At 39.4% G+C, this 25,349-nt stretch overlaps 2 protein-coding genes across 4 annotated transcripts in view; both read left to right on the top strand.

Moving 5' to 3' along the window:
• The first annotated feature begins 961 nt into the window (after positions 1 to 961).
• Positions 962 to 6,838, top strand: mrps17 (mitochondrial ribosomal protein S17). 3 transcript variants are annotated; one of them, XM_039756985.1, is made up of 3 exons: positions 962 to 1,053; positions 1,355 to 1,493; positions 5,252 to 6,838. In XM_039756985.1, exons 2-3 carry the CDS (start codon positions 1,371 to 1,373, stop codon positions 5,558 to 5,560), a joined length of 432 nt encoding a protein of 143 aa, XP_039612919.1. In that variant the 5' UTR covers positions 962 to 1,053; positions 1,355 to 1,370; the 3' UTR covers positions 5,561 to 6,838. The 3 variants fall into 3 exon arrangements, with proteins under 3 accessions (XP_039612919.1, XP_039612921.1, XP_039612920.1); XM_039756987.1 differs by having other exon boundaries at positions 995 to 1,100; XM_039756986.1 differs by lacking the exon at positions 962 to 1,053 and adding an exon at positions 1,110 to 1,244.
• An 11,854-nt stretch (positions 6,839 to 18,692) lies between these two features.
• Positions 18,693 to 25,349, top strand: part of nipsnap2 (nipsnap homolog 2) — a 28,082-nt gene continuing 21,425 nt past the window's right edge. The window contains exons 1-3 of the mRNA XM_039756984.1: positions 18,693 to 18,828; positions 24,604 to 24,752; positions 25,272 to 25,317. Coding sequence (XP_039612918.1) covers positions 18,734 to 18,828; positions 24,604 to 24,752; positions 25,272 to 25,317 — 290 coding nt within the window. The 5' untranslated portion in view covers positions 18,693 to 18,733. The remainder of the gene's footprint in view (positions 18,829 to 24,603; positions 24,753 to 25,271; positions 25,318 to 25,349) is intronic.

Genomic DNA, 25,349 nt, shown 5'->3' with positions numbered 1-25,349 from the left:
GTATTTTTAGTGACAACTCCATAAAGTTATCAGAGTTCTCTGTTCTTCTAATGGGTTGGAGATGGTACTGAAGTTGAACTTGATACAAAATATAATATAACTTATGATATGGTCAATTATTCTGTCATTATAATGTGTGTTCTTCACCATATTTAATGTAATCATATTCTGATTTAAATATTTAGCTTAATTTGCTGTAGTATATTGGATTATTGCTACACCTAGAATGTCCCTGAATGTACAGAACAAACATAAAGAAACAGGTAGAGGAAAGTAACATATATAATTCAACATTTTGGGAAATATCTCATTACAGGAAAATCCTGATGTATGTTATCAATATAAATCCTTATTTTAAGTAATATCTGCTTGCCTGGTTGATATTGTACAAATGAGTGCGTATGCAGTGCTATCCAAAAATTAGAAAATTTAAACCTAAGAAAAAATAATTTTTCTGCTTTGCTAACCAAATTATGGCACACTAGCAAGAAAGAAACCAACCCTGGAGGGGTCACCAGTTAATTTACAGTAGGGAGAATCTTAACAGACAATGCCTGATTACTATATACAGCTAGCACCGGGAGGAGCTTCAAATGCAAATACAGTATGAATAGTATTCTAAGTGATACAGTATTCTAAGTGATACAGTATCACTAAGAAAAGTGTTCACATAATCGGATATCTGTTCACCACATTAAAAATGTTTAAGATGTTTGGGATGGAGGGAACATGGTATAAAAATAGTTCAATTTAAAATCAGAAACTTCAGTTGAACAGTTAATCAAAGGTAGTTGTACTATCACTGATAATTTTAGATCTTTTGAGTTTCCATAAAGAGTTCGGACACGTGATTTCTCATATTTAGGTTGGTGTTTTGTAATCATTTCTAGTGTCTTGTTTTTCTCGACTCGTTGCTAGCTTATTTAGGTTTCGCCAAACTTGCTTCGTTCAGACTGTACCTCTTCGCTGTCCGTAGTATCGTGATGTCATCAAAAGTGGCACGATAACATTAGTATGGCGTGGGAGAGCTGACCTTTACGGCTACGTTAGGAGGTCTGCTCACAGTAACTCTAATTAAGCATTTTGTTTTTTTTACACTGGTAAAGTATAGCACATGTAGTATTTAAAGACGTGTGAATGAATGGAAGTAGTTTATGGTATTTTTTGAACGTATTTATCGATTTGATTACAGATTAAAAATAACGTAACATAGCGTGAAGTGAATAAAAACTATGCTCACGGTAGTAAGTAACGGAAGTTATATTTGAATATGCTTATGATTGGCTTGAAAGCACTTTACATGTTAGCATGACGCTTGTAATTAAAATAAGTTTGTGTTTTTGTAATATTGCAGGACCTGAAACACGAATATGTCCCTGAAAACTGCAGCCGTCCATGCCAAATGGGTTATTGGCAAGGTAATCGGCACCAAAATGCATAAGACAGCAAAAGTCCGAGTAACACGTCTTGTACTTGATCAATATTTGCATAAGGTAATTAAATATTTGGCCTTATTAATAAATCGGGGAAGTTGTGGAATGTACTGTAATGGAAAAAAGTATGTTCAGAAAATGACACGAATGGAAACCTGTATGTAAATCACGGTATTTTATATGTAATCTGGTAAATAATATTTTAAATTTGAGGAAAAAATAATAGTATGTGTATAGCTGTTATGTCAATTTTTAAAAGAGACGTTTCATTTTTTTTACATGTGATTAAGGTAAGACCAATATTCATTATCCCTATAAAATTGCTGTCTTTTTTATGCAAGTGGAGAAAGTATCAGTGCAGTGTAATAACTTGGGAGTGGTGCTTATCATTTGCAAGCAATATAAAGCTCCCTAAATCACAGTGGAATCGGCATATTTTTTAAATTATGTTTTATCATTCGGACGCGCACCTCCAGGTTCAGGAACAGTTTCTACCCAACTGCAGTCAGACTCCTAAACAATCTGTAACCTTGTGTCACCTCCACTGCTACCTGCACATATACTTCTGCCACTGTCTGTATTTATTCCAAGGATTCTGGATTTATTTATTTACTTATTTATATTCATTTATTTATTTTTGTCTATATTCACTGTCTGCGGGGGCGCAAGCAAGCATTTCATTGTACAGTACATGGTACTTGTATACATGACATTAAAGAATTTTTAAATAATTATAAAAAAAAAAATGTGCCACTAGTTGACTGGATCTTTCCTTTGTGGCACTGTATGCAGTTGTAAAACAAAAAACTTAATATAGCTTTGTTCTCCCTACTTTGATCTGAAGATTGGCAACCGCAGCCTTCCTCTTCCCTTGTGGCTTTCTTTTTTTTTACCCCCCATTCTTTTGATGCTGATCATTTATATTATCTGATGGTCTTATTTGTAGAGTACGAAATAGTGGCACCCAAATGCTGTACCTGTATTATTAGCTGTAGCTTTATGAAATGTTAATTGTTTGTCTCCATTTGTCCATTTATTTTTACTGCTAAATCCATATATATATATATATATAAAATCTACATATTATTAAATATTACAGGTTCTCAATTACCCAATCTGCACTTCAATTTTTTTTTTCTTTTTAGCACAAAGACTTCCGACACTATTTTCTTTGAGCACTAAGACAGCCAACATTGTTTTACTTGAGCACAAAGGCTTCCAACATTCCAAAAAAAGTTTCAAAACATGGGATGATTAGGTAACTAGTCTCTAGTTTTGTGGTGTTAAATAGTAAAATGTCCAAAATCAGTGTAGCCATAATAGCCATGAATTTCACCTGGTAATAATCAAGGCCATCACATTTCTGAACTGTTCAAATACTGTTAGATGCATAAACAGAAGGAATACATTTCATAAAGGCTTGTAGTTTTCCTATAAATATGCACTCTGGATGATGTATTAACAGTAAAGCGTTACCAACAGTAGAGGATTCTAAATCACTCTTAAGGGAAACTTATATAAATGACACCTATCCCCAATTTTAAATAACACAAAATTAACAAGTTGTGGTGTGCCAGTGATCTCAATACAGTATATTGGATAAATTATTAGGAGCTTTGTATGGAACTTGTGTAGTGGTATACAATATTGTTAAATATACAAGAATCCAAAATACCAACAGCGCATATAAAACATATACTAAAGGCTTTTGATGTAATCACTCTATGTTCTAACTTAGGCCTTGTTCACACGGGCGTTAAAATCGAGCGTTTTTTTTGCGTTCGTAGCGTCCGGTGAGCGCGGATCAAGCGCCGAGTGTTTTCTACACGTAGGAGTCAATGAGAGTGTTCACACTGGCTTTGGTGACGTGCGTTTGTCCGGCTGCGCGTTTATACGGCATCAAAAAAACGTTGCATGCAGCTTTTTCTTGGCGTTCAAAACCCAACCAACGCACGGAAACCGCATCTAGTTCGTTTTCTGCGCGTTTATTTTACGCTTCGGAGGACCGGATATATATAAGTGTACATGTTGTATATGAAAAAATATTAATATTTTTATGTTTTCATGTACAACATATATATTTTCATATTGCTTATTTTATTTTATTGTCTCATGTAATTTGTAAACCATGAACCTATTAATTTATGTTCTAATATAATATTTGATAACGATTATGTTGTAGCTGAGGGGCATTTCAGTGCATAACACCGGTGTAAGCGCACACTCGACTACTGTTTCCTTAACTCAAAGTGGCAAGTAGTCTCTCTTTGGGGCTAACACCAAGTCGCATATTGGTTGATCGGCGTGCAATGTGGCATTGCACCAGCTGCAGCAGACAGTCAAAAGTGGAAACCGACAGTAATTAAAAAACTTGCGCCGAAATTTTCGCATTTCTTCATAAAGCACAAAAAACTTCCTTTAACCCAGTGTTTCTCAAATAGTGGGGCGCGCCCCCGTGGCTCCGTCAAGGAGGTCGCGTTTGACCTCGGGGAACATGCTTTTTTATTTTTCTTTTAAATTTTTTTTGAATTTAGAATGCACTTTAAATCTTTTCTGTTACATTTTTATAAAGCTATTCTTTGTTGTAAATTGGTCCATATTTCTTTCTTTTTTATTCTCTTATACGTTAATAAGGATACAGTGTTATGCAGAGGTGTACTTATAACAATTTTATAGACAAATGATACTATTTATAGTCGTGCGGGGGGCGCGAGATGTTTTCTTCTTCCTAGGGGGGCATGACAGAAAATAATTGAGAAGCACTGCTTTAACCCGACGTTGTGCAGTCAGAGGATGAACCCAGTAGCGGCGGCGATTTTTTCTCTCCCTACGTCGCCGTATTACGAGTATTTTTAAAACAAGAAGATTAATATCTAACATAGCAAAATGGTCCATATTGAAAGGAGGCACCTCAAATAAAACGACAAGGGCTTTCATATCCAGTTCCCGACACTGCCTCCACAGGTTAACACACAAACTACAATTTGGGCTGCAGGCTGGCGTTAGACAGAGACAAACGAACGCCGGTGTAGAAGTCAATCGATCGCCACCACAAAATGCAACATAAACGTCTAGGACGTTCAGAGCAAGTTCGTTTATCCAAAAACCTAACGCCCGTGTGAACAAGGCCTAAGTGGTGGAGACAATCCAAGACTGAATAATCATTAATAATAATAAAAAAAAAAATCAAATTGTACCAAACCAAATGCAATTATATACAGGTTCAAACCAAAGATCAGCTTGGTTATTTTTCAGAAATACAAGTTCATATTATTAAATATTACTTATTTATGATTACCCACCCTCCACTTAAAAAAACACTTGAGCACAAAGACTTAAAAATTCTATTAAAGAAGTCACAAATTTCAAAACATAGGCAGATAATTCAGATTGGTGGTCCTAGAAAAATTAATTTGAGGACGCCCACTGCATATGTAAGATTTACAGTCCTTTAATGTCCACTGCAGATATGATATTGTTAGTTTGGGTTTACCCATTTTGTGCATTCTGGTGACAGTGTTGCCCCTGGAATTCTTTTTATCAGGCACAATGTTAATTATATGGTTGCATTTTTTTATATTGCATTATTTATTTATTTGTAATGTGTGTGTTGATATTTAGTGTATTAAACATAGTAGTATTGTATTCACCAAGGTCCAGTAGTCATTCCCATGTAAACATGTTTGTTTGTCTTGCATCCTTGTATGGAAGATTAATTTAGTGAGAAAGACAGATTAACAAACAAGTGTTACTTTATTTACTTGTTTCTAAATCTATTATTTATTCAGTTTTGTTTTCATTTTTTTTACCTTTCACAGTACTACAACAAAAGGAAGACCTACTTTGCCCATGATGCTTTAGAACAGTGTACTGTAGGTGATATTGTTCTTCTGAAAGCTCTTCCAGAAAGGAGAACTAAACATGTAAAACATGAACTTGCTGAAATTGTGTTTAAAGTTGGAAATGTCATTGATCCATTAACTGGAAAGAAGGTGGCTGGAACCAAATTCATAGAACCTCTGGGAGAGCCCACTGAAGATTCTGCAGGATCTTTGACAAACAAGCTAGATAAATTAACCCTCTCTGCTGCTCCAGGAGAAGCCCATGAAAAAAACTCTGAACTGTAAATTCCCATTTGGTTCTATATACAGTGTATATACTCAAATATGCAAATCTTTATTTCAAATTATGTTGCAAGTAGTCTGTTGGTGGTTTCTTTTCTAATGCCTATTAAATATTAAATCATTAACATTTTTTACCTTCTATGTGTAATTGTATAATGTGTACACATTTTTTAACCTACCATTGTGTGTGTTAAAGTAATTTGTGCTTACATTTTTGTGATTATTCTTGTCCTATTCCCATCTATTCTTCATCCTACTAAAGATTTTAACGTTAAATATGTATTTTAATTTCAATTGGTTACATTATTTTAGCCATATGTAGTGTTTTACACTGTTTTATATTGCAAATATTTTTCTTTACTTTAATATCTCAGTTTTGAATTTTTTTATATTGGTGATTAACAAAGTTCTGTCTTGGGGACCCCCTGTGGCTGCACCTGTTTGTCCCAAACAATGTCTGCTTTTAATAGGACTCCTGCCTGAACTAAGCAAGCTTTTATTTCCCAGTTTTTATGTTTTGGCATAACATGGGTATTACAAATGTATGTTTTCAAAAATTTTATAGGACTACAATGGTGGAGGTAATTTAATGTTTTTTTGTTTTATCTACATTTTTATGATTTTCCATTATCCTCCCTTTCATTGAACTTTTCCAGGTATTCTCATTATTTAACACCTTGTTTTACCAATGAGCATAGTGGTTGGTCCGATACTAATGGAGTTGCAGGCTTTTGGCATTCGGTGTTGTTTGCTGTCATATCTGCACTGCTTGGTGCTCTTTGTCATTATTACTGTTATACAATTAAGGGAGAAATAAGGCGAATAAGAAAATGAAAAAAATTTAAGATCAATGCAACAAAAATACAAATTTTAAATTTGTAAGTGTAAATCACACACAACTTGTTTTTATGAATTAAAAATGGGGGGGTATTTAAACAATGTAATAAATTTAAAGTGATTAACTAGGCTAGCACTGTGTAATTATAATACAGTGTTTTTGTTTTGCAATATGCATAAAACTATTGCTAAAGAAAACATATAAGACAGGTCTAAATAATATCCAAGCACTACAAAAATAAAGTTAAACATATATTACAAGATGAGCACAGCCATGGAGTGAATAGGTACTTGTTCAGAATTAAGGAAAACATTGCAGAATATGCAGTGATTGTATACCACAAAATACTGTGTAAGACCATGTGTATGTTTAAAAATGTAGTAATTTAAAGTAAAACTTTTCCAAAACTAATAATATAAAGTAAACTTATGCAATACCTTTTGGGTTAGTGTCCTGTCTATCACTTGATGTTTCAAACTCAGTTTACCAATCGGCTAAACACCATTTCCAATGAATCTCAAGGAAAATAGTTGTTTTATTACTGACATTTACTCAAGTAGAAGGTGTAAACAATGTGCAAAATATCCCACAGTAACTTAGGGGTATTTGTGTCTTAAGAAAGTCTCCGACCTCTTTCTCTCAACTCCCTCTGATTTAAAATGTGCTGCCCTTGCTTGTTGGTGGGCTGCTGCCACACAGTCGTCATGCCCGATCAAGCCTGTAACCCATTCACCTTCCAGTGCTGCCTGTAATGCGCTTTCTGCATTCTGCTACAGTATTTTCTTGTAACTCAATAATGGGGACTGAGTAATGTATAATACTACTATATGTTTTTTGGGGAACAAATTGTGTCCTTTACAGTTTTGATTTTCAGGCTGTAAGAGGGTCCATTAACAAAACCTGTAATTGAAACAACAAGCAATTGAGCCTTTAATACGTGTGCATTTGTTTTTATTTCTCACCTTTGGTCTAAAACTACAGAATGAATTACATAAATAAATTACACCACTATGCATACAATGAAAATATTGTGTATTGAAAGTGTATAGCTTAACAATGTGTTGTACTGTATGTAAAGACTATTTTACATTTACTATCTTTAAACTAACTGCTTTATGCAATGCTATTAAATAAAAGTTCTAAATTACGCAAAAGCGCTATTTTAAAAGGTTTAACAGACACTGATACTGCATACATATATTGCAGTGATTGGACTACACAGTGGGGTGGTATTTTCTAAATGTAAACTGTTGTTTCGTCATAAATAACGTTTAACCAAAAGGTATAGTACCATGAAATATATTCTATACCGGTAATGGCTTCTGGGGAACGTTAATTGAAATGACGTGGTAGACTCGCTTTCTGTGAAAGATTGTGCGTAGAACTTGGACGCAGCCCCGTTCCCGGGAAAACGAAGAAGCACAATTTTCGATTTTAAGAATAGCCAGCAGGGGGCGCCAAAATACTGTACAGTATTAAATCTCTAATAGGAACAGAATAGGAAATAAGGAATTTGGTATGAAAAATACAAAACTCTCTTAAATATATATGCAATTAATTTGAAAACTTTAAAAATTGTGTGCTTTATATTTGTACTTAGTATTAAATGCACGAATATTATATGATTTTCACAAAGCCACTTAACCCAGTTCAGATTTATGAAGGCTATCTTTGCAACATATAAAGCTACTTCATCACTGAGCCAACACGCCATAAGATTTTTTTTTTTTTTGCCCATTACCCTTTATTAAACTATTTTGGCTACACCCGGTTTACAGGAACAGTCCTCTTTGGGGTTTAAATAACATTTTATTTTTATTTGAAGCTAAGGCTTTGATTCTTTAAATCCATGCCTTGAGCAGATTTGTTTGCATTGGCTCTCCTTCAACACTTGGTCAGAGGATCTGACGTTCTTCAAAATATTTTGGTTTTGCTTCAGATTTACATTTTTTTCAGTGTTATTAAGTTCTCCAGATACTGTTTTGCAAACAGTAAAATGAAATGTAAAGTGCAGTAACAATGTGAAACGTAGCAGTATGTCTGCAGTCCAGGACAACTCGCAGGCTGTTGCTGTTGAAATGGGATATCTTTACAAAAGTGAAACTTTAAAGGAAATTAGTGATGTGAGAAATGAAATCAGACACCCTAACTATCCATTAGACCCACTGCATCACATTCTCTACAACAATGTCTACAAATCAGTAAGGTATGATTTAAATATATTTATGTTAAGCAGAATGCCTAGAGGTGGCAGGGCAGTCTTTTGGCTTTGAAACCCCTGCAGACATTTTTTTTATCCAGCTGCTCTGGGGTTTTTTTGTCCTCTTTGACCATTTGACCTTATCATTGGACTTGTCTTTAGAGACTTACAAATGATACTATATATAACAATTCTATCATTCTAATAACTATATATTTATTTTATGTAAATTGCTATTAATGTTTTTGTTATTTATTCATTATTCTTATCTACTTTTTTTTAAAAACTATTTCTTTGACATCTTGTAAAGCAATTTGAGCTACATACTGTGTATAAAAATGTCCCATAGAAATAAATTCATTGTTATTTTTGTTATCACCACCCAGGCTCAATACATGCACACTTTTATTATTTTAGGCAAGAACAAACCCAGGATGGGGTGAACATCCATTGCGACAACAATTAGTATTGCCAAACAACTACTCTGCACATTTCACAGATATGGGAGGCAATGAGCACGAGAAAACATGCCTATTCCACAGAAATAGTGAGTAGGCTAAATTTTAAGTCAGGACATTAAGGCTGAGAGGCATCAGTGCCAGCTACCATATATACTCAACATAGACGAACAGTCAATTAGTGAGCATTATTATTGGGAATGTCATAAAACAGTTATGAAATGATGACATAATTTTACAGCTTTTAGTACATTATGCTAAATGGAGGACAGTACTGAAATTATATACATCTTACCTCATTATGACATTTTATGAAAATAAAGGTTTGCTCAATTAATATACCATCAAATGTATAGGCTTTTTTTCTGCTGAAGGTACAAACCGGATTCCAAAAAAGTTGGGACACTATACAAATCGTGAATAAAAACTGAATGCAATGATGTGGAGGTGCCAACTTCTAATATTTTATTCAGAATAGAACATAAATCACGGAACAAAAGTTTAAACTGAGAAAATGTATCATTTTAAGGGAAAAATATGTTGATTCAGAATTTCATGGTGTCAACAAATCCCAAAAAAGTTGGGACAAGGCCATTTTCACCACTGTGTGGCATCTCCCCTTCTTCTTACAACACTCAACAGACGTCTGGGGACCGAGGAGACCAGTTTCTCAAGTTTAGAAATAGGAATGCTCTCCCATTCTTGTCTAATACAGGCCTCTAACTGTTCAATCGTCTTGGGCCTTCTTTGTCGCACCTTCCTCTTTATGATGCGCCAAATGTTCTCTATAGGTGAAAGATCTGGACTGCAGACTGGCCATTTCAGTACCCGGATCCTTCTCCTACGCAGCCATGATGTTGTGATTGATGCAGAATGTGGTCTGGCATTATCTTGTTGAAAAATGCAGGGTCTTCCCTGAAAGAGATGACGTCTGGATGGGAGCATATGTTGTTCTAGAACCTGAATATATTTTTCTGCATTGATGGTGCCTTTCCAGACATGCAAGCTGCCCATGCCACACGCACTCAAGCAACCCCATACCATCAGAGATGCAGGCTTCTGAAATGAGCGTTGATAACAACTTGGGTTGTCCTTGTCCTCTTTGGTCCGGATGACATGGCGTCCCAGATTTCCAAAAGAACTTTGAATCGTGACTCGTCTGACCACAGAACAGTCTTCCATTTTGCCACACTCCATTTTAAATGATCCCTGGCCCAGTGACAACGCCTGAGCTTGTGGATCTTGCTTAGAAATGGCTTCTTCTTTGCACTGTAGAGTTTCAGCTGGCAACGGCGGATGGCACGGTGGATTGTGTTCACTGACAATGGTTTCTGGAAGTATTCCTGAGCCCATTCTGTGATTTCCTTTACAGTAGCATTCCTGTTTGTGGTGCAGTGTCGTTTAAGGGCCTGGAGATCACGGGCATCCAGTATGGTTTTACGGCCTTGACCCTTACGCACAGAGATTGTTCCAGATTCTCTGAATCTTCGGATGATGTTATGCACAGTTGATGATGATAGATGCAAAGTCTTTGCAATTTTTCGCTGGGTAACACCTTTCTGATATTGCTCCACTATCTTTCTGCGCAACATTGTGGGAATTGGTGATCCTCTACCCATCTTGGCTTCTGAGAGACACTGCCACTCTGAGAAGCTCTTTTTACCCAATCATGTTGCCAATTGACCTAATTAGTGTTTATTGGTCTTCCTGCTCTTCGTTATGCTCAAATTTACTTTTTCCAGCCTCTTATTGCTACTTGTCCCAACTTTTTTGGGATTTGTAGACACCGTGAAATTTTGAATCAACATATTTTTCGTTTAAAATGATACATTTACTCGGATTAAACGTTTGATCTGTCATCTACGTTCAATTACAAATAAAATATTGACATTTGCCATCTCCACATCATTGCATTCAGTTTTTATTCACAATTTGTTTAGTGTCCCAACTTTTTTGAAATCCGGTTTGTACTAATCTATGAATTCATTTTCTAAACTGCTTTTCCCACTACAGGGTCAATAGGAGCCAGAGCCGTGGGCATAAGGAAGTAACTATTTCTGGACAGGAAGCTATCCATTAGTACACACCCTCAACAGGCCAATTTAGAATTACTTTAGATGCCTAATGTGTTAACTTTGGAATATGGGTGATGATCTGGCTGATTAAATAATACATATTGTTTTTCTTGCTAATGTTATTGCAAAAGCTATATATTACATTTTTAATATACACTTGTAGCCAAAAGTTTTGCGAATGACACAAATATTAATTTTCACAAAGTTTGCTGCCTCAGTTTTTATGATGAAAATTTGCATATACTCCAGAATGTTATGATGAGTCAAATCAAGTCGAGCTGGGGAGCATGCACTGGTACAGTGCGTTTCCGCTCCCACTACACGATGAAACAACTCAGGATCCCAGTTTGCAATCCCCCAGGCAGGCACGCGGTCCAGTCCTACCCTCCGGAAATGACCATCTGCCATAACCAGGTGTTACGTGGGCGACCCCTTGGCCTGGTCCAGCCACTTCATTCCCCAACAATGAGGATCTTATGAGCCGGATCACCCTCAGGGAAACGTGCCACATGGCCGTAGTGCCGTAACTGAAGCTCCCTCACAATGCAGGTAATGTGCCTCATTCGGGACTCCATGAGCAACCGCTCATTGGACACAAAGTCAAACCCAACGGTACCCAAGGAAACACAGAGGTCCTGCCTCCACTCTGCACAGCACTCACAGTACCAATGTACAGGCCAGCCATGATATCCAGCAACCTCGAGGGGATCCCGTGAACCCACAGGATGTCCCACAGGACAACTCGATCAACTGAGTGGAACGCTTTGCGAAAATTGACTAAGTCTGCAAAGAAACTCTGCTGATATTCGCGTTTGCACTCCATGAGAACCCTCAGTGCCAGGATGCAGTCGATGGTAGACTTCTTAGGCTTAAAACCAAACTGTTCTGGTTGCTGGTAGGTAAGCAAGTGATCATGGATCCTATTGAGGATGACCCTAGCAAGGACCTTACCCGGCACAGAGAGCAGGGTTATCCCCCTGTAGTTGCTGCAATCCAGGCGATCACCCTTCCCTTTCCAGATAGGGACTACAAGTCCCGTTTTCCAGTCAGTTGGGATGATGCCAGTCTCCCAAATGGAAGCAAAGATTGCTTGCAATTCCAGGAGGACAGCCTTACCACCAGCCTGGAGAAGTTCACCCTGGATACCACAGATCCCTGCAGCCCTTCCCCCCCTAAGCTAGTTCACCACCTGAGCAATCTCAGTGAGATTGGGTGGTTCACAGCTAATTGGAGGATCAGCCTCAAGAACTTTGGACCCAGAGATATCCAACGTCTTAGCCGGAGGATCAGCTTTGAACAACTGCTCAAAGTAGCCAGCCCAGTGGGTCACAACTACAGTGTCATCCGTAAGTACCATTCCATCAGCTGCCCTGACTACGACTCTACAAGGAACAGATTCAGATGTGTGTAATGCTTTGATTCCTCTGTAAGCAGGACATGAGTCGCTAGACCACAGATGGTGTGTCACTTGCTCACAGATTCCTCTAACAAACACCTCTTTATCTGCCCTCAGAGCTTTCGCAGCCGTCCTTCTAAGTTCCTGGTACAGACCAGAGTTGCCATTAAGCCGTGCACTGTGACTCCTCTCGATGATATCTAGGGTGCCCTGCGAGATGAAATACCTCCTTCTGGGAACAGCGGTAACGCCAACAGAACCCTCATCAAGGATGTGATCGATCTCCTTCACCGCACCACCAATATTGGAGTACCAAGTCCAACGTTGCAGTTCAGGGCGCTGGAACCAGGATCCAGCGATTTGCAGCCCCTGACCTTTTGCTAAGTCAAGGAACATGGAGTCACTTTCACCATGGTCACCAGACCCATGGGGACCGAGACAGTCCTCATAGCCAGCCCTGTCAGTGCCAGTGGCTGCACTGAAGTTGCCCATGACCAAAGGAGTGTCACCTCGTGGGCACCCATCAACCACCGAGCGAAGCTGCGAATAAAATGTCTCCCTCGCCGAGACATCACTCACTGCGGTCGGAGCATACACTGAGACAACAGACAAGGCACCCAGGGAGTGGCATAATCTGAGTCCCATAATACATTGGCTCTCCAATGGTTTCGACTCTTCCTAGGATGGGGCTCCCGAGGGCTTTCCCCCATCCCCTTCATGATGCGAGCAGCCTTCCTATGGGCGGCTGCAGCAGAGCTACTCCTGTGGAGAGCAAAAAGGAGTCCTTTCTGTAGTCTCGGAGCTTTGTGAAGTTTTTTTACGGTGGCTGGAGTGCTAATCCTGCAACCAACCTCCAAGATTTCCCTGCAAGTTGGAGGACCGCAGTTTAACGTCATACCCAGGACAAAGTGATGAGTGATCAGATTAATTGCAAAGTCCCTCTTTGCCATGAAAATTAACTTAATCCCAAAAAAACAGGTGAGAGTGTTGACGAGGACAAGGCTGGAGATCACCCTGTCATGCTGACAGAGTTAGAATAGAGATGTTCAATTGTCATGAAGAATGTTTCAGGACGCTCAAGAAAGTCCAGCAAGTGCCAGGAGTCTCCTAAAGTTGATTCAGCTGTGGGATCGGGGCACCTCCAGTGCCGGGCTTGCTCAGGAATGGCAACAAGCAGGTGTGAGTGCATCTGCATGCACAGTGAGGCGAATACTTTTGGATGATGGCCTAGTGTCAAGAAGGGCAGCAAAGAAGCCACTTCTCTACAAGAAAAACATCAGAGACAGACTAATATTCTGCAAAAGGAATAGGGATCGGACTGCTGAGGACTGGGGTAAAGTCATTTTCTCTGATGAATCACCTTTCCGATTGTTTGGGGCATCTGGAAAAAAGATTGTCCGGAGAAGAAATGGTGAGCGCTACTATCTGTCCTGTGTTATGTTATCAGTAAGGTATCCTGAGACCATTCATGTATGGGGTTGCTTCTCAGCCAAGGGCTTACTCACAATTTTACCTAAGAACACAGCCATGAATAAAGAATGGTACCAAAACATCCTCCAAGAGCAACTTCTCCCAACCATCCAAGAACAGTTTGGTGACGAACAATGCTTTTTCCAGCATGATGGAGCACCATGCCATAAGGCAAAAGTGATAACCAAGTGGCTCAGGTAACAAAACATCGAAATTTTGGGTCCATGGCCAGGGAACTCCCCAGACTTTAATTCCATTCAAAACTTGTGGTCAATCCTCAAGAGGTGGGTGGACAAACAAAAACCAACAAATTCTGACAAAGTCCAAGCATTGCTTATGCAAGAATGGGCTTCCATCAGTCAGGACTTGGCCCAGAATTTGATAGACTGCATGCCAGGGTGAATTGCAGAGGTCTTGAAAAAGAAGGGCCAACACTGCAAATATTGACTCTTCGCATAAACTTTATGTAATTGTCAATTGAAACTTATGAAATGCTTGTAATTATACTTCAGTATACCATAGAAACATCTGACAAAAAGATCTATAAACACTGAAGCAACAAACTTTATGAGAACCAATACTTGTATCATTCTCAAAACTTTTGGCCACAAATGTACATTATCCAGGTGGAGCAGTGATAGCACTGCCACCTCTCTGTAAGGAGACCAGGGTTCATGTCTCAGGTCCTCCCTGCATGGAGATTGCATGTTCTACCCATGCCTGCTTGTGTTTCCTCCTGGTGTTCTAGTTTCCTCTCACAGTCCGGAGGCATGCAAGTTATATGAACTGGCAACACTAAATTGGTCCTTGTGTGGGTGAGCACTCACCCTACGATGGACTGTCTCCTTGTTCTGGAGATTGTTCCTTCCTTCCTTGTGCCCTTTGCACCCTGGGATAGGCTCCATTTCCTGTGACCATGCTCAGGATGAAACAGGCTTTAAAAATGGTATGATATATACAGTAAGAATAACATGTCTGAAATATAATTCATCATCAATAATACACTATAGTGATTTAAGTGTGTGTACACACAGCTGGAACACTATTTGTATATCCTTTTTTCATTTTCGTTGGAATGAATTGTGCTGGGTTAAATCATAGACCTGAATTACCTTAAAAGGGACTATGCTATATTTATTAGTGATCAAGTATTTGTCAATAGCAGGTCTAGCTTAACACCAATCACACAAAAAGTTTCTCAAAGCTTTGTCCTTGGTCATCTATTATTCTGTATCGACATGCTTCCCTCTTGGCCATATTATTTATGGCTTTGGACAGGGTTATCATTTATATGCAAATGATACTCAGATGTATACCATTGGTTAAAGTGAATGTTCAGCTCACAGTTTGCCTCTGTGAAATTAAAACCTGGATGGAACATTCCTCTTTAAAGTTCAACTGTAAAAAAAATAAAGTCATGTTAATTGGTACCAAACCTCAACTTAAGAAAATCACTCTTGGTGATATCATCAGACCTTCTTCTTCTGCTAGCATTCTTAAGTTTAATTTTTTATTCTTCCCTGTCTTATTCTACCCACATTAATTATTATTACATTCCACATCAACTACTGTAACTCCCTACTGACAAGTGTCTTTTCTAATCAATTATCACAGCTGAGGCTATTCAGAATTCTTCTTCAAAAGTCCTTACACAGGCCTGCAACAATGAGCATGTAGAACCCTTCATACTCTGCCTTCACTGGCTCCTTGTGTCTTTCAGTAACAGAATTAAAAAAGTAAAGCTTTAACTGGGTTTCAACCAGTAAATCAGTACCCTCTCCATTACTATGCTTCTATCCGCCCACTAAAGTCCATTGATTCTGGTAATTTTTTTGCGCTCTATGGGTGACAAAGCCTTCAAGCTCTATTGCACCCAGACTTTGGAACATCCTCACTAAATTAATGAGACCTGTTGACTCAATTCATTCTTTTAAAACAAAACTTAAAACGTATTTGTTTAGGAATGCATTTAACTTACCCTAACATTCTGATCTTTGTTTCAGTTTACTCACTTTGTCCAGGTGCTCTGGGTGACATGCGTGACTTGCATTTGTATCACAAATTATGTTATTTGTTTGGGGAATTCTTGTAGTATTTTGTATCTTTGGTATTTTTATTATTGGTTATTGTCTCTTATTTGGAGCTCTGTGTTTCCTGTATTTTGTTTTTTTATCTGGATATTATTTTGTATCCAATTTTGTATATGCCCTGTTGTTTATTTTGAATTTCTGTAAAGAGCTTTGAGCATAGGAAGGGTGCTATATTATTAAACAATTCTATTCTAATATATAGAGCTGAATGTGTGTTTGGTGTTTGTCAGGTATGCAAATCCCACCCTGTTGAACACACCTCCGCCACATTCTGCACAGATCTGCAAACATTTGTACCTGTGGGAAGACCATAAGCTATGTTTAGTTCTGAAGTTTTTCTCCCTGGTGAACTTTATTTAGTTATCACAACTGTCTTCTTCTTCTTTTTTCGGCTGCTCCCCTTAGGGGTCGCCACAGCGGATCATCTTCATCCACATCTTTCTGTCCTCTGCATCTTGTTCTGTTACACCCATCATTTGCATGTCCTCTCTCACCACATCCATAAATCTTCTTATAGGCCTTCCTCTTTTTTTCTTCCCCGGCAGATCTATCCTTAGCATCCTTCTCCCAATATACTCAGCATCTCTCCTCTGTACATGTCCAAACCAACGCAATCTCGCCTCTCTGACTTTGTCTCCCAACTGTCCAACTTGAGCCGACCCTCTAATGTACTTATTTCTAATCCCATACATCCTTGTCACACCCAATGCAAATCTTAGCTACCTCCAGCTCTGTCTCCTGCTTTCTGGTCACTGTCTCCAACCCATATCACATAGTTGGTCTCAGTACCGTCCTGTAGACCTTCCCTTTCACTCTTGCTGATATCCATCTGTCACAAATCACTTCTGACCTCTCTTCCACAATCCCCATTACTCTATACTGTTGATCCCAAGTATTTAAACTCATCCACCTTTGCCAACTCTACTCCCTGCATCCTCACCATTCCACTGACCTCCCTCTCATTTACACACATGTATTTTGTCTTGTTCCTACTGACCTTCATTCCTCTCCTCTCTAGAGCACCTCTTCAGGGTCTCCTCAACCTGCTCCCTACTATCGCTACAGATCACAATGTCATCAGCAAACATCATAGTCCATGTGGACTCCTGTCTAATCTTGTCTGTCAACCTGTCCATGACCATTGCAAATAAGAAAGGGCTCAGAGCCGATCCCTGATGTAATCACACCTCCACCTTGAATGGATCTGTCACTCCTACCGCAGACCTCGCCACAGTCACACTTCCCTTGTACAAATCCTGTACAACTCTTACATACTTCTCTGCCACTCCCGACTTCCTCATACAATACCACAACTAATCTCGAGGCACCCTGTCATATACTTTCTCCAGGTCCACAAAGCAACTCCTTCTGGCCTTCTCTAAATTTCTCCATCAACATCCTCAGAGCAAACACTGCATCTGTGGTGCTCTTTCTTGGCATGAAACCATACTGCTGCTCACTAATCATTACCTCACTTCTTAACCTAGCTTCCACAACTCTTTCCCATAACTTCATGCTGTGGCTCATCAATTTTATCCCCCTTTAGTTACTACAGTCCTGCACATTTCCCTTATTCTTAAATATCGGCACCAGTACACATTTTCTCCACTCCTCAGACATCCTCTCACTTTCCAAGATTCCTTTAAACAATCTGGTTAAACACTCCACTGCCATCTATCCTAAACACCTCCATGCTTCCACAGGTATGTCATCTGGACCAGCGGCTTTTCCATTCTTCATCATCTTCATAGCTGTCCTTCCTCCTTGCTAATCTGTTGCACTTTCTGATTCACTATTTGGGAATGTGGCTAGAAGGCATTTTGGGGACTTTTGCAAAGTCGCTACTTACTTTGGCTTTAATAAGTGAAATTTGAGACCAGAATTTCTCCCCTGTCTAATTTATTCAGCGACTCCTCCTGCACTTCATTCTGCACCTGATAGCTACACATTTGGAGACTACATGGACAACTGAACTGAGAATGCAGGATCCATTTGGTGGTAACATTACACACAGAGCCACCCTCAGTAATATATACATGTAAAATCTTTCTAACATTGTTCATTTTAGATATATATATATCTGTATATCTTAATATTATATATGCTCGTATATGTCTAGTTTCCCCAGCTTTCCTGGATTATTCGTCCAAATTCCTAAATGCTGTTTTGGAGTTGCGGGGGAAACTGCATCGCAGGACACTTTCAAATCAGAAATGAAAGCAATTTAAAAGTATTTGCGATGCGAGAGTAAAATCCACGCGAGTAAGTGGGAAACATATATACCTCACGCAGACTATGACATATCCAAGATACGAACCATGTCTGCTGGAGATAAGGCACCATCTTGAAAACGAACAATCCCGTAAACAAGCCGAGGAAATTACTACACCACCTTGAAATCGCCTCCCGGTCAGAGGAACGCCCCGCCCCTACGGTCACTGACACGCCCACCTACTAAAAACACCCGCCGTCCATCAGACGACGCTCCTCCTTTCTTTGGCTCTTCCCGGGCAAAAGAAATTGCTTGACCTCCTCCCCTTTAAAGTTCTAGCTGAGCTACCCCGCCCCCTTAAAGCACTTCCTAGGTACCGAGATGTTCCGCCTTTTCAAAACACCTCCTAGCAGGCGGGGTTGCCCAAGCGGTTCAAGATGGCGACCCGAGTACTGTGGAGTGCGGGGAGCGTCCTTAATCAAGGGGCTGCACGCCGCCTTGTCGTTTGTGGGCCAGCGGTTGCAAGCGCCAGGTGAGCTCCAAGACAACTTTCGTACGAGGGCCTTTCCAGATGGACTCCTGAGTGCATCTCCTGACGTTCAGTCACACATATCTTGCCCTAGTAACAGCCGAAAAGCTGCTTCGTATCGAGGGTGGGCACAGAGTGATGAGCGCTTAATAATGCCTGTTGTGTGAGCTGCTTACACAGCCGGGTTGTAGAACGTCTTGTTCTGCCCTCCCAGTGGCCTACGCGCAGTGATTTTACGGAAGTGCGCAGAGTCTTCAAGGTCATTTCGTGCGCGTGGGGGTGCTGATTTGTTACGTTAACGAGAATGTTGGCCCTTGCAGTTTTGTGTTATTGAAAACACAGACCAAACATATCCGTAACCATGCACTCACAAGTTCGATTCATCAAGTGAAAGACATCATCGTCAGGAGACGTGAGCATCGTAATGCATCACAATTGCGGGTTGAGAGACGACTTTAATTGACAGTGTCAGTTAATCTCGTAAAGAATGTAAATACGATTAACACTAAGTACGATTTGAGGAAAAATGGAAGCATTCTTTGCAATGATATTAACAGGAGTGAGATAAAAAATCAAACTAGAATAAACTCCGTTGGTTTAGAAGTTTAAAGTGCTAAACATTAAGGAAACACAGTTGTGAGTAGGAAGGGCAGAGCAAGGTTACTACAACTGCTTCACTGCTCCTGGATTTGAATCAATGCCCAGACACCGTTATTCAGTGTCAGTTTTGCTCCAATCTCCCAAAAAAGTATGTTAAGCAAGCTGGTTTGGTGTGATTGAGTGCGGCTGCAAGATGTACTAGTTTTGCAGGGTTTATTCCTGCCTTGCCTCTGATGTGGCCTGGGTAGGTTTAAGACTCTTTGACTCCTAGCCTGAATATGTGGGTTAGATGATGGATGCAGGTATCCAAGAAATTAAAAACAGGAAAGAAACAGTTCACAAAAAAAAACTGTTAAATTGAGCTGAAACACAGGTGATAAAAAAATTTGTCATAAAGGAAGTCCACTTGGCTGATTATTAGGAAGTGATACATCTGAAATGTTTTGTGCGCCCAAACTCACAGGCACATTAAACACCAAACCACCTTAAAAGAGTAGTGCATCTTCATTTACTGCATGTTATGGGATATGCTTCTGCTGCAAATACAAAGTCTTTCTCTGCAGTGTTTTGCCCAATTCACAACTGTACACCTTATTGTCAGTAGTGTTAGATATCCATCCTAGTTTAATCAAACCTGTTTTTTCTGTAAGAGGGAAACGAGCAAATGTTAATATAGCAGTCTATTGTAGGACATGTTCAGTTTTAGTGAGACAATTCATAATCACCAGTTAATGTAACACCAGTGTTTTTTTAATTGAATTTTCACGGCCACATACACGTGTAGGGAGAAAATACAAACCAGATAAGCAGCGGCATTAATTAGAAGACAAGCCTAGGGTGCTTGTCTTGCAAAGGAACAATTTGGTGACTATGCTGCTGTGTTGTTCATCTGAAATAGAGTTTAGCAACAAATAAGTGCACTAGTGTTTTTTAAAGTCCCCAGAAGGAGAAGTACTATGCACAGTGGTTTGTCATAGAGTTTAGAAAATCTTTTCAGATATTTCTGATACCTTACACATCAAACACAAAAACTGAAATTTAGGTTATAGTATGTACTTCCTTGGAGAAGTTAATGCTGTGCATATTCATATTCAAATCCCTCATAAAAAAGTTTGGTTGAGCCACCTTTTGATTAGAGTAGTAGTCATTTTAGATGTTTTTTGGTTTTCCCCACTGGTTAAGACTGGTTTTAGACTTCCCAACACCTGTCCTTTTAGGTCAGGGCTTTTGGATTGCCATTTACATAATGTGTCACTAGTTCTTGATTGGGTTGATGTTGAAACTTTGACTAGCTTTTGCAAGTCTCCATGTCCCTGCTGTTAATAAGAAAACAAAATCTCCACAGAATTACTCTGTAGCTGCCATTCTTTACTGTAAGGGGTCTTTCACACTTGATGACTGTAAATTTCCAGCATTTGTTTAGAATTTTTCTAGCTTTTAATGTTTTTTTGCAAGCATTTTTCAGGTACTCTTCAGGCTTTTTTTTTGGTTGTTTTTATGGTGCTATTCAGATATTTTTCAAGTATTTTTTAAAAGTGTTCTGCAGGGAAAATGTTATTGGCATAATTTCCATTTTATATGCTGTGAGGAGATTGTGTTATGTCTCCAGAATGGCTTATGACTTTAATGCTTGTAATCCTGCTGATCACAGTATTGAAGACCAGGTGTCATCAGTGTTGTGATGCTGAGCACATATTGAGTTCACCCTGTTCTGCAGCATCACGAGTAGCGAGGACAATTCTGGACTCTTTTAGGGTGCTGCCTGCTTCATAGAAATTTCAAAACAGGTGTTGATAAGCACATATGTACAGGGTGGTCCAGATCTAATTATGCAGATGCAGATCATCTGGATGATTTTGATTTATGCGACGATTCCAGTTCGGTGCAAAGACGATTCTTCATCTCGTCAGTTCGCACACTTCTCGATGATCTGGGATTTTTCGGGTGATTTTCTATGTAATAAACTTAAGTTATAGTGTAATGCAAATTGCATAATTAGATCTGGACCACCCTATAGTAATATGCTGGGGGGATGGTATTAGAGTTATGTTGTAAAAAAATTGCCCGCTTCTGTCGGTGCAGCATCATTCAACCGTGTGATCTGGTTGTCTAGTGACAGTTGGCGAGAAAGGGGTTATCATGCACAGCAGTAAGTAAATGAAAAGAATTGCACATATGTTGTATTCACATATGTGTAATCCTGCATGCACTAACGGGTACATTTAATCTGCCCAGTTAAGGGTGACCATGTGCCAGTGATTATCGCAGCAGCATTTCGGTGTAAGGCAAGAAGCAAATGTGCTGGTGGATGTGCCAATCCTTTATAGGACATAATCACACAGCCAAGCAAAAATGAGTGAGCTGCATGCAATTCAGTTACAGAAACCTTATTATTAAAGTATCTGTTTAATTTTAATTCAGTTATTGCTAAAGATGTTTTGAAACCATGTGATCTGGTTGCTCAGTGGCCAGTGTTCACCCCAGGGACTGGATGGATGTTATTTATTTCATGAAGAACTAAATGTTATTTTCTTAATTTAAAGTATTGCTGATATATTAGCAGTATTCAATGTTAAAACCGGCAATAATATTCCATTAAACACATTCACTAATATTGATCAGTCCAGAAATCCATCCATCCTCTTCCGCTTATCCGAGGTCGGGTCGCGGGGGCAGCAGCTTGAGCAGAGATGCCCAGAAGTCCCTCTCCCCGGCCACTTCTTCTAGCTCTTCCGGGGGAATCCCGAGGCATTCCCAGACCAGCCGGTAGACATAGTCCCTCCAGCGTGTCCTGGGTCTTCCTCTGGGCCTCCTCCCGGTTGGATGTGCTCGGAACACCTCGCCAGGGAGGCTTCCAGGAGGCATCCTGATCAGATGCCCGAGCCACCTCATTTGACTCCTCTCGATACGGAGGAGCAGTGGCTCTACTCTGAGCCCCTTCCGGATGACTGAGCTTCTCACCCTATCTTTAAGGGAAAGCCCAGACACCCTGTGGAGAAAACTCATTTCAGCCGCTTGTATTTGCGATCTTGTTCTTTCCGTCACTACCCATAGCTCATGACACAGGTGAGGGTAGGAACGTAGATCGACTGGTAAATTGAGAGCTTTGCCTTACGGCTCAGCTCCTTTTCCAGCACGACAGACCGATGCAGAGCCCGCATCACTGCGGATGCCGCACCGATCCGCCTGTCAATCTCATGCTTCACTGTTCCCTCACTCGTGAAAAAGACCCCCAGATACTTGAACTCCTTCTCTTGGGGCAGGATCTCGGTCCCAACCCTGAGAGGGCACTCCACCCTTTTCCGGCTGAGGACCATGGTCTCAGATTTGGAGGTGCTGATTCCCATCCCAGCTGCTTCACGCTCAGCTGCGATCCGATTCAGAGAGAGCTGAAGATCACGCCTGATGAAGCAAACAGGACAACATCATCTGCAAAAAGCAGTGACCAATCCTGAGTCCACCAAACCGGACCCCCTTAACACCCTGGCTGCGCTTAGAAATTCTGTCCATAAAAGTTATGAACAGAATCGGTGACAAAGGGCAGCCCTGGCGGAGTTCAACTCTCACCGGAAACGGGCAATGCGGACCAAACTCTGACACCGGTTGTACAGGGACCGAACAACCCTTATCAGGGGTTCCGGTACCCCATACTCCCGGAGCACCCCCCACAGGATTCCCCGAGGGACACGGTCAAATGCCTTTTCCAAGTCCACAAAACACATGTAGACTGGTTGGGCAAACTCCCATGCACCCTCCAGGACCCTGCTAAGGGTGTAGAGCTGGTCCAATGTTCCGCGACCAGGACGAAAACCACACTGTTCCTCCTGAATCCGAGCACATGCAAACCCTATACAGTTAGTGTTGTAAAGAAGTAATGGCAGCTGTACACAACCGCTCTGCCTATATGTTAAAACATAAATTGTAAGCTTTAATCTGATTAAAACTAAATGTATACATATACTGTAATTTTTGTTGAATTCTTGTCACTTGATTGGAAGGCATGCATATACACTTGACTTCTCCCTCAATATCTGTCATTAGATGAATGAAGCACCCACACACATGGCGACACTAACATTTGTATTTATTTTTTATTTTTTTCTAGTTTCAAAGAAACAGGCATTGTCTTCTGTAAAAATGCTTCCAAAACACTGCTTTCTTCTACCAGCTTTTATGGGCATTATCATTGACTTCAGTGGAACAAGCGTTTGGCTGAATACACTCAAAAACTGCTGTATGCAGGATTTTTTTTATAAACTGCTTGTTGCTATAATGGTTAGGTTTAAATTGTGTCATTAAGAAAAATAATAGATAACTTTATAAGAGGTTTTAGGAGCGTTCTGCTCTAGCGCTAAAATGCTAGAAAAACACTTAGGAGTGAATGGGCCCTAAGGTAGTGTTACTTTGTACAGTGGTAGGTTTGCATCACACAAGGTTTTCAAGTTTAACAATAAAGGCTCAATGCTATCCTCTGACCATAATACCCTTTTCTGAAATATAGCTGGTTCTCTCTTATGAAATATGGTAAACTGCAAATGGGTCATAATGATATTTGTACTGCCACTCTGTAATACAGCTCAGTGTGCAGAGTTCATGGTCTCTCAATGGCTTCCAACCAGTTGCACCACTCTTCTGTTAGCAAATGGTGGTTTTGATTTGTTTTTAAGTTGTTCTGAGTATGTTATCAAAGTATAAAGCAAAAACCAAGAAGCACGTTCATATCATCCAAGACACTAATTTATAATCACAAATCATCTTGCTTAAAATCATTTGTGAGTGACTTGAAGCTTGTCACAGGGAAATGTTTGCTGACAGGACCTGTCATTTCTGTGAGCAGTCAGTCAAAGGAATTGTTAGATGGATGACAACATGTCTTTCTACTTTCAGCTTTTTACAAGAAAATACTAATTGTAGCTCAATAATCTGCTGATGCAAAACTATAGTCCACTGAATCATTACTTTTTAAATTCATTTTAATATCTTGAATTTGATTTTTGTCTTGAATTTACTAGTATATATTTTCTGATCCTGTTTACAGTGTATATAAAACTAGTTTGCTGTATTGTGTGATGCATGGTCAAAACTGGTAGTTTGGCAGTGGTGGGCTATTTGATTTTTCCAATCTCTCTCTCTCTCTCTCTCTCTGTAAACTCCAACAAAGTGTTATTCATTTTTCAGGCTTGCTAGAGGATTATCTGCATCATCTAACAGAGGTGGAGAGGAGAGCTGGTTTAAATCCTTGTTTGTCAGAAAGGTAGATCCAAGAAAGGATGCCCATTCTAACCTGTTGGCTAAGAAGGAAATAAGTAACCTGTACAAGCTTCAGTGTAAGTTTTGGTTTCTTCTGAGAAGTGCATGTGTTTTAGATTTGTCCTCTTTCTTTATCCAAATTATGCTCCTATCAAAAAAGTTTGAAAAATATATTTATCATATGGCCAGAGCTTGGCTTACAAAAAGTTGATTAGAAATTTCTAAATACATTATCAAAACACACTTGGAGCATGGCAGTATTGCCCTAAAAATTCCATTAGTTTTATTTTGTATGGTACCTGTAATTATGCTTGTGTATATTTTTAGGTTCAAGTAACATACAGTGAAATTTAGGTGTATAAATGCATTAGAGATGTTTGCAGATGAATATTTAAATAAGTTGACAGTATATTGTTAACTTGTCCATTAATCTCACCATTTCTATTTGAGGTATGTTGCTACTGCAGTGGTAATCAGAAATACGGATTAAGAAAAGTAAATAAGTAAAGGAGTGATTTAATTAATGTTTGTGATTTAATGTGAATTTTAAATTCAATTTAGTTTTTTAAATTTGTTGTCTGCTGTTCTTTTTCCAGTTCACAATGTAAAGCCAGAGTGCCTGGATGCCTACAACAAACTTTGGTGAGTAATCATTTGTTTTATATTTTTTCCCA

Source organism: Polypterus senegalus, chromosome 6, assembly GCF_016835505.1.
Source record: "Polypterus senegalus isolate Bchr_013 chromosome 6, ASM1683550v1, whole genome shotgun sequence".
NCBI lineage: Eukaryota > Metazoa > Chordata > Cladistia > Polypteriformes > Polypteridae > Polypterus > Polypterus senegalus.
The sequence above is the reverse complement of the archived record's forward strand: the minus strand, read 5'-3'. Positions and strand labels throughout refer to the sequence as shown.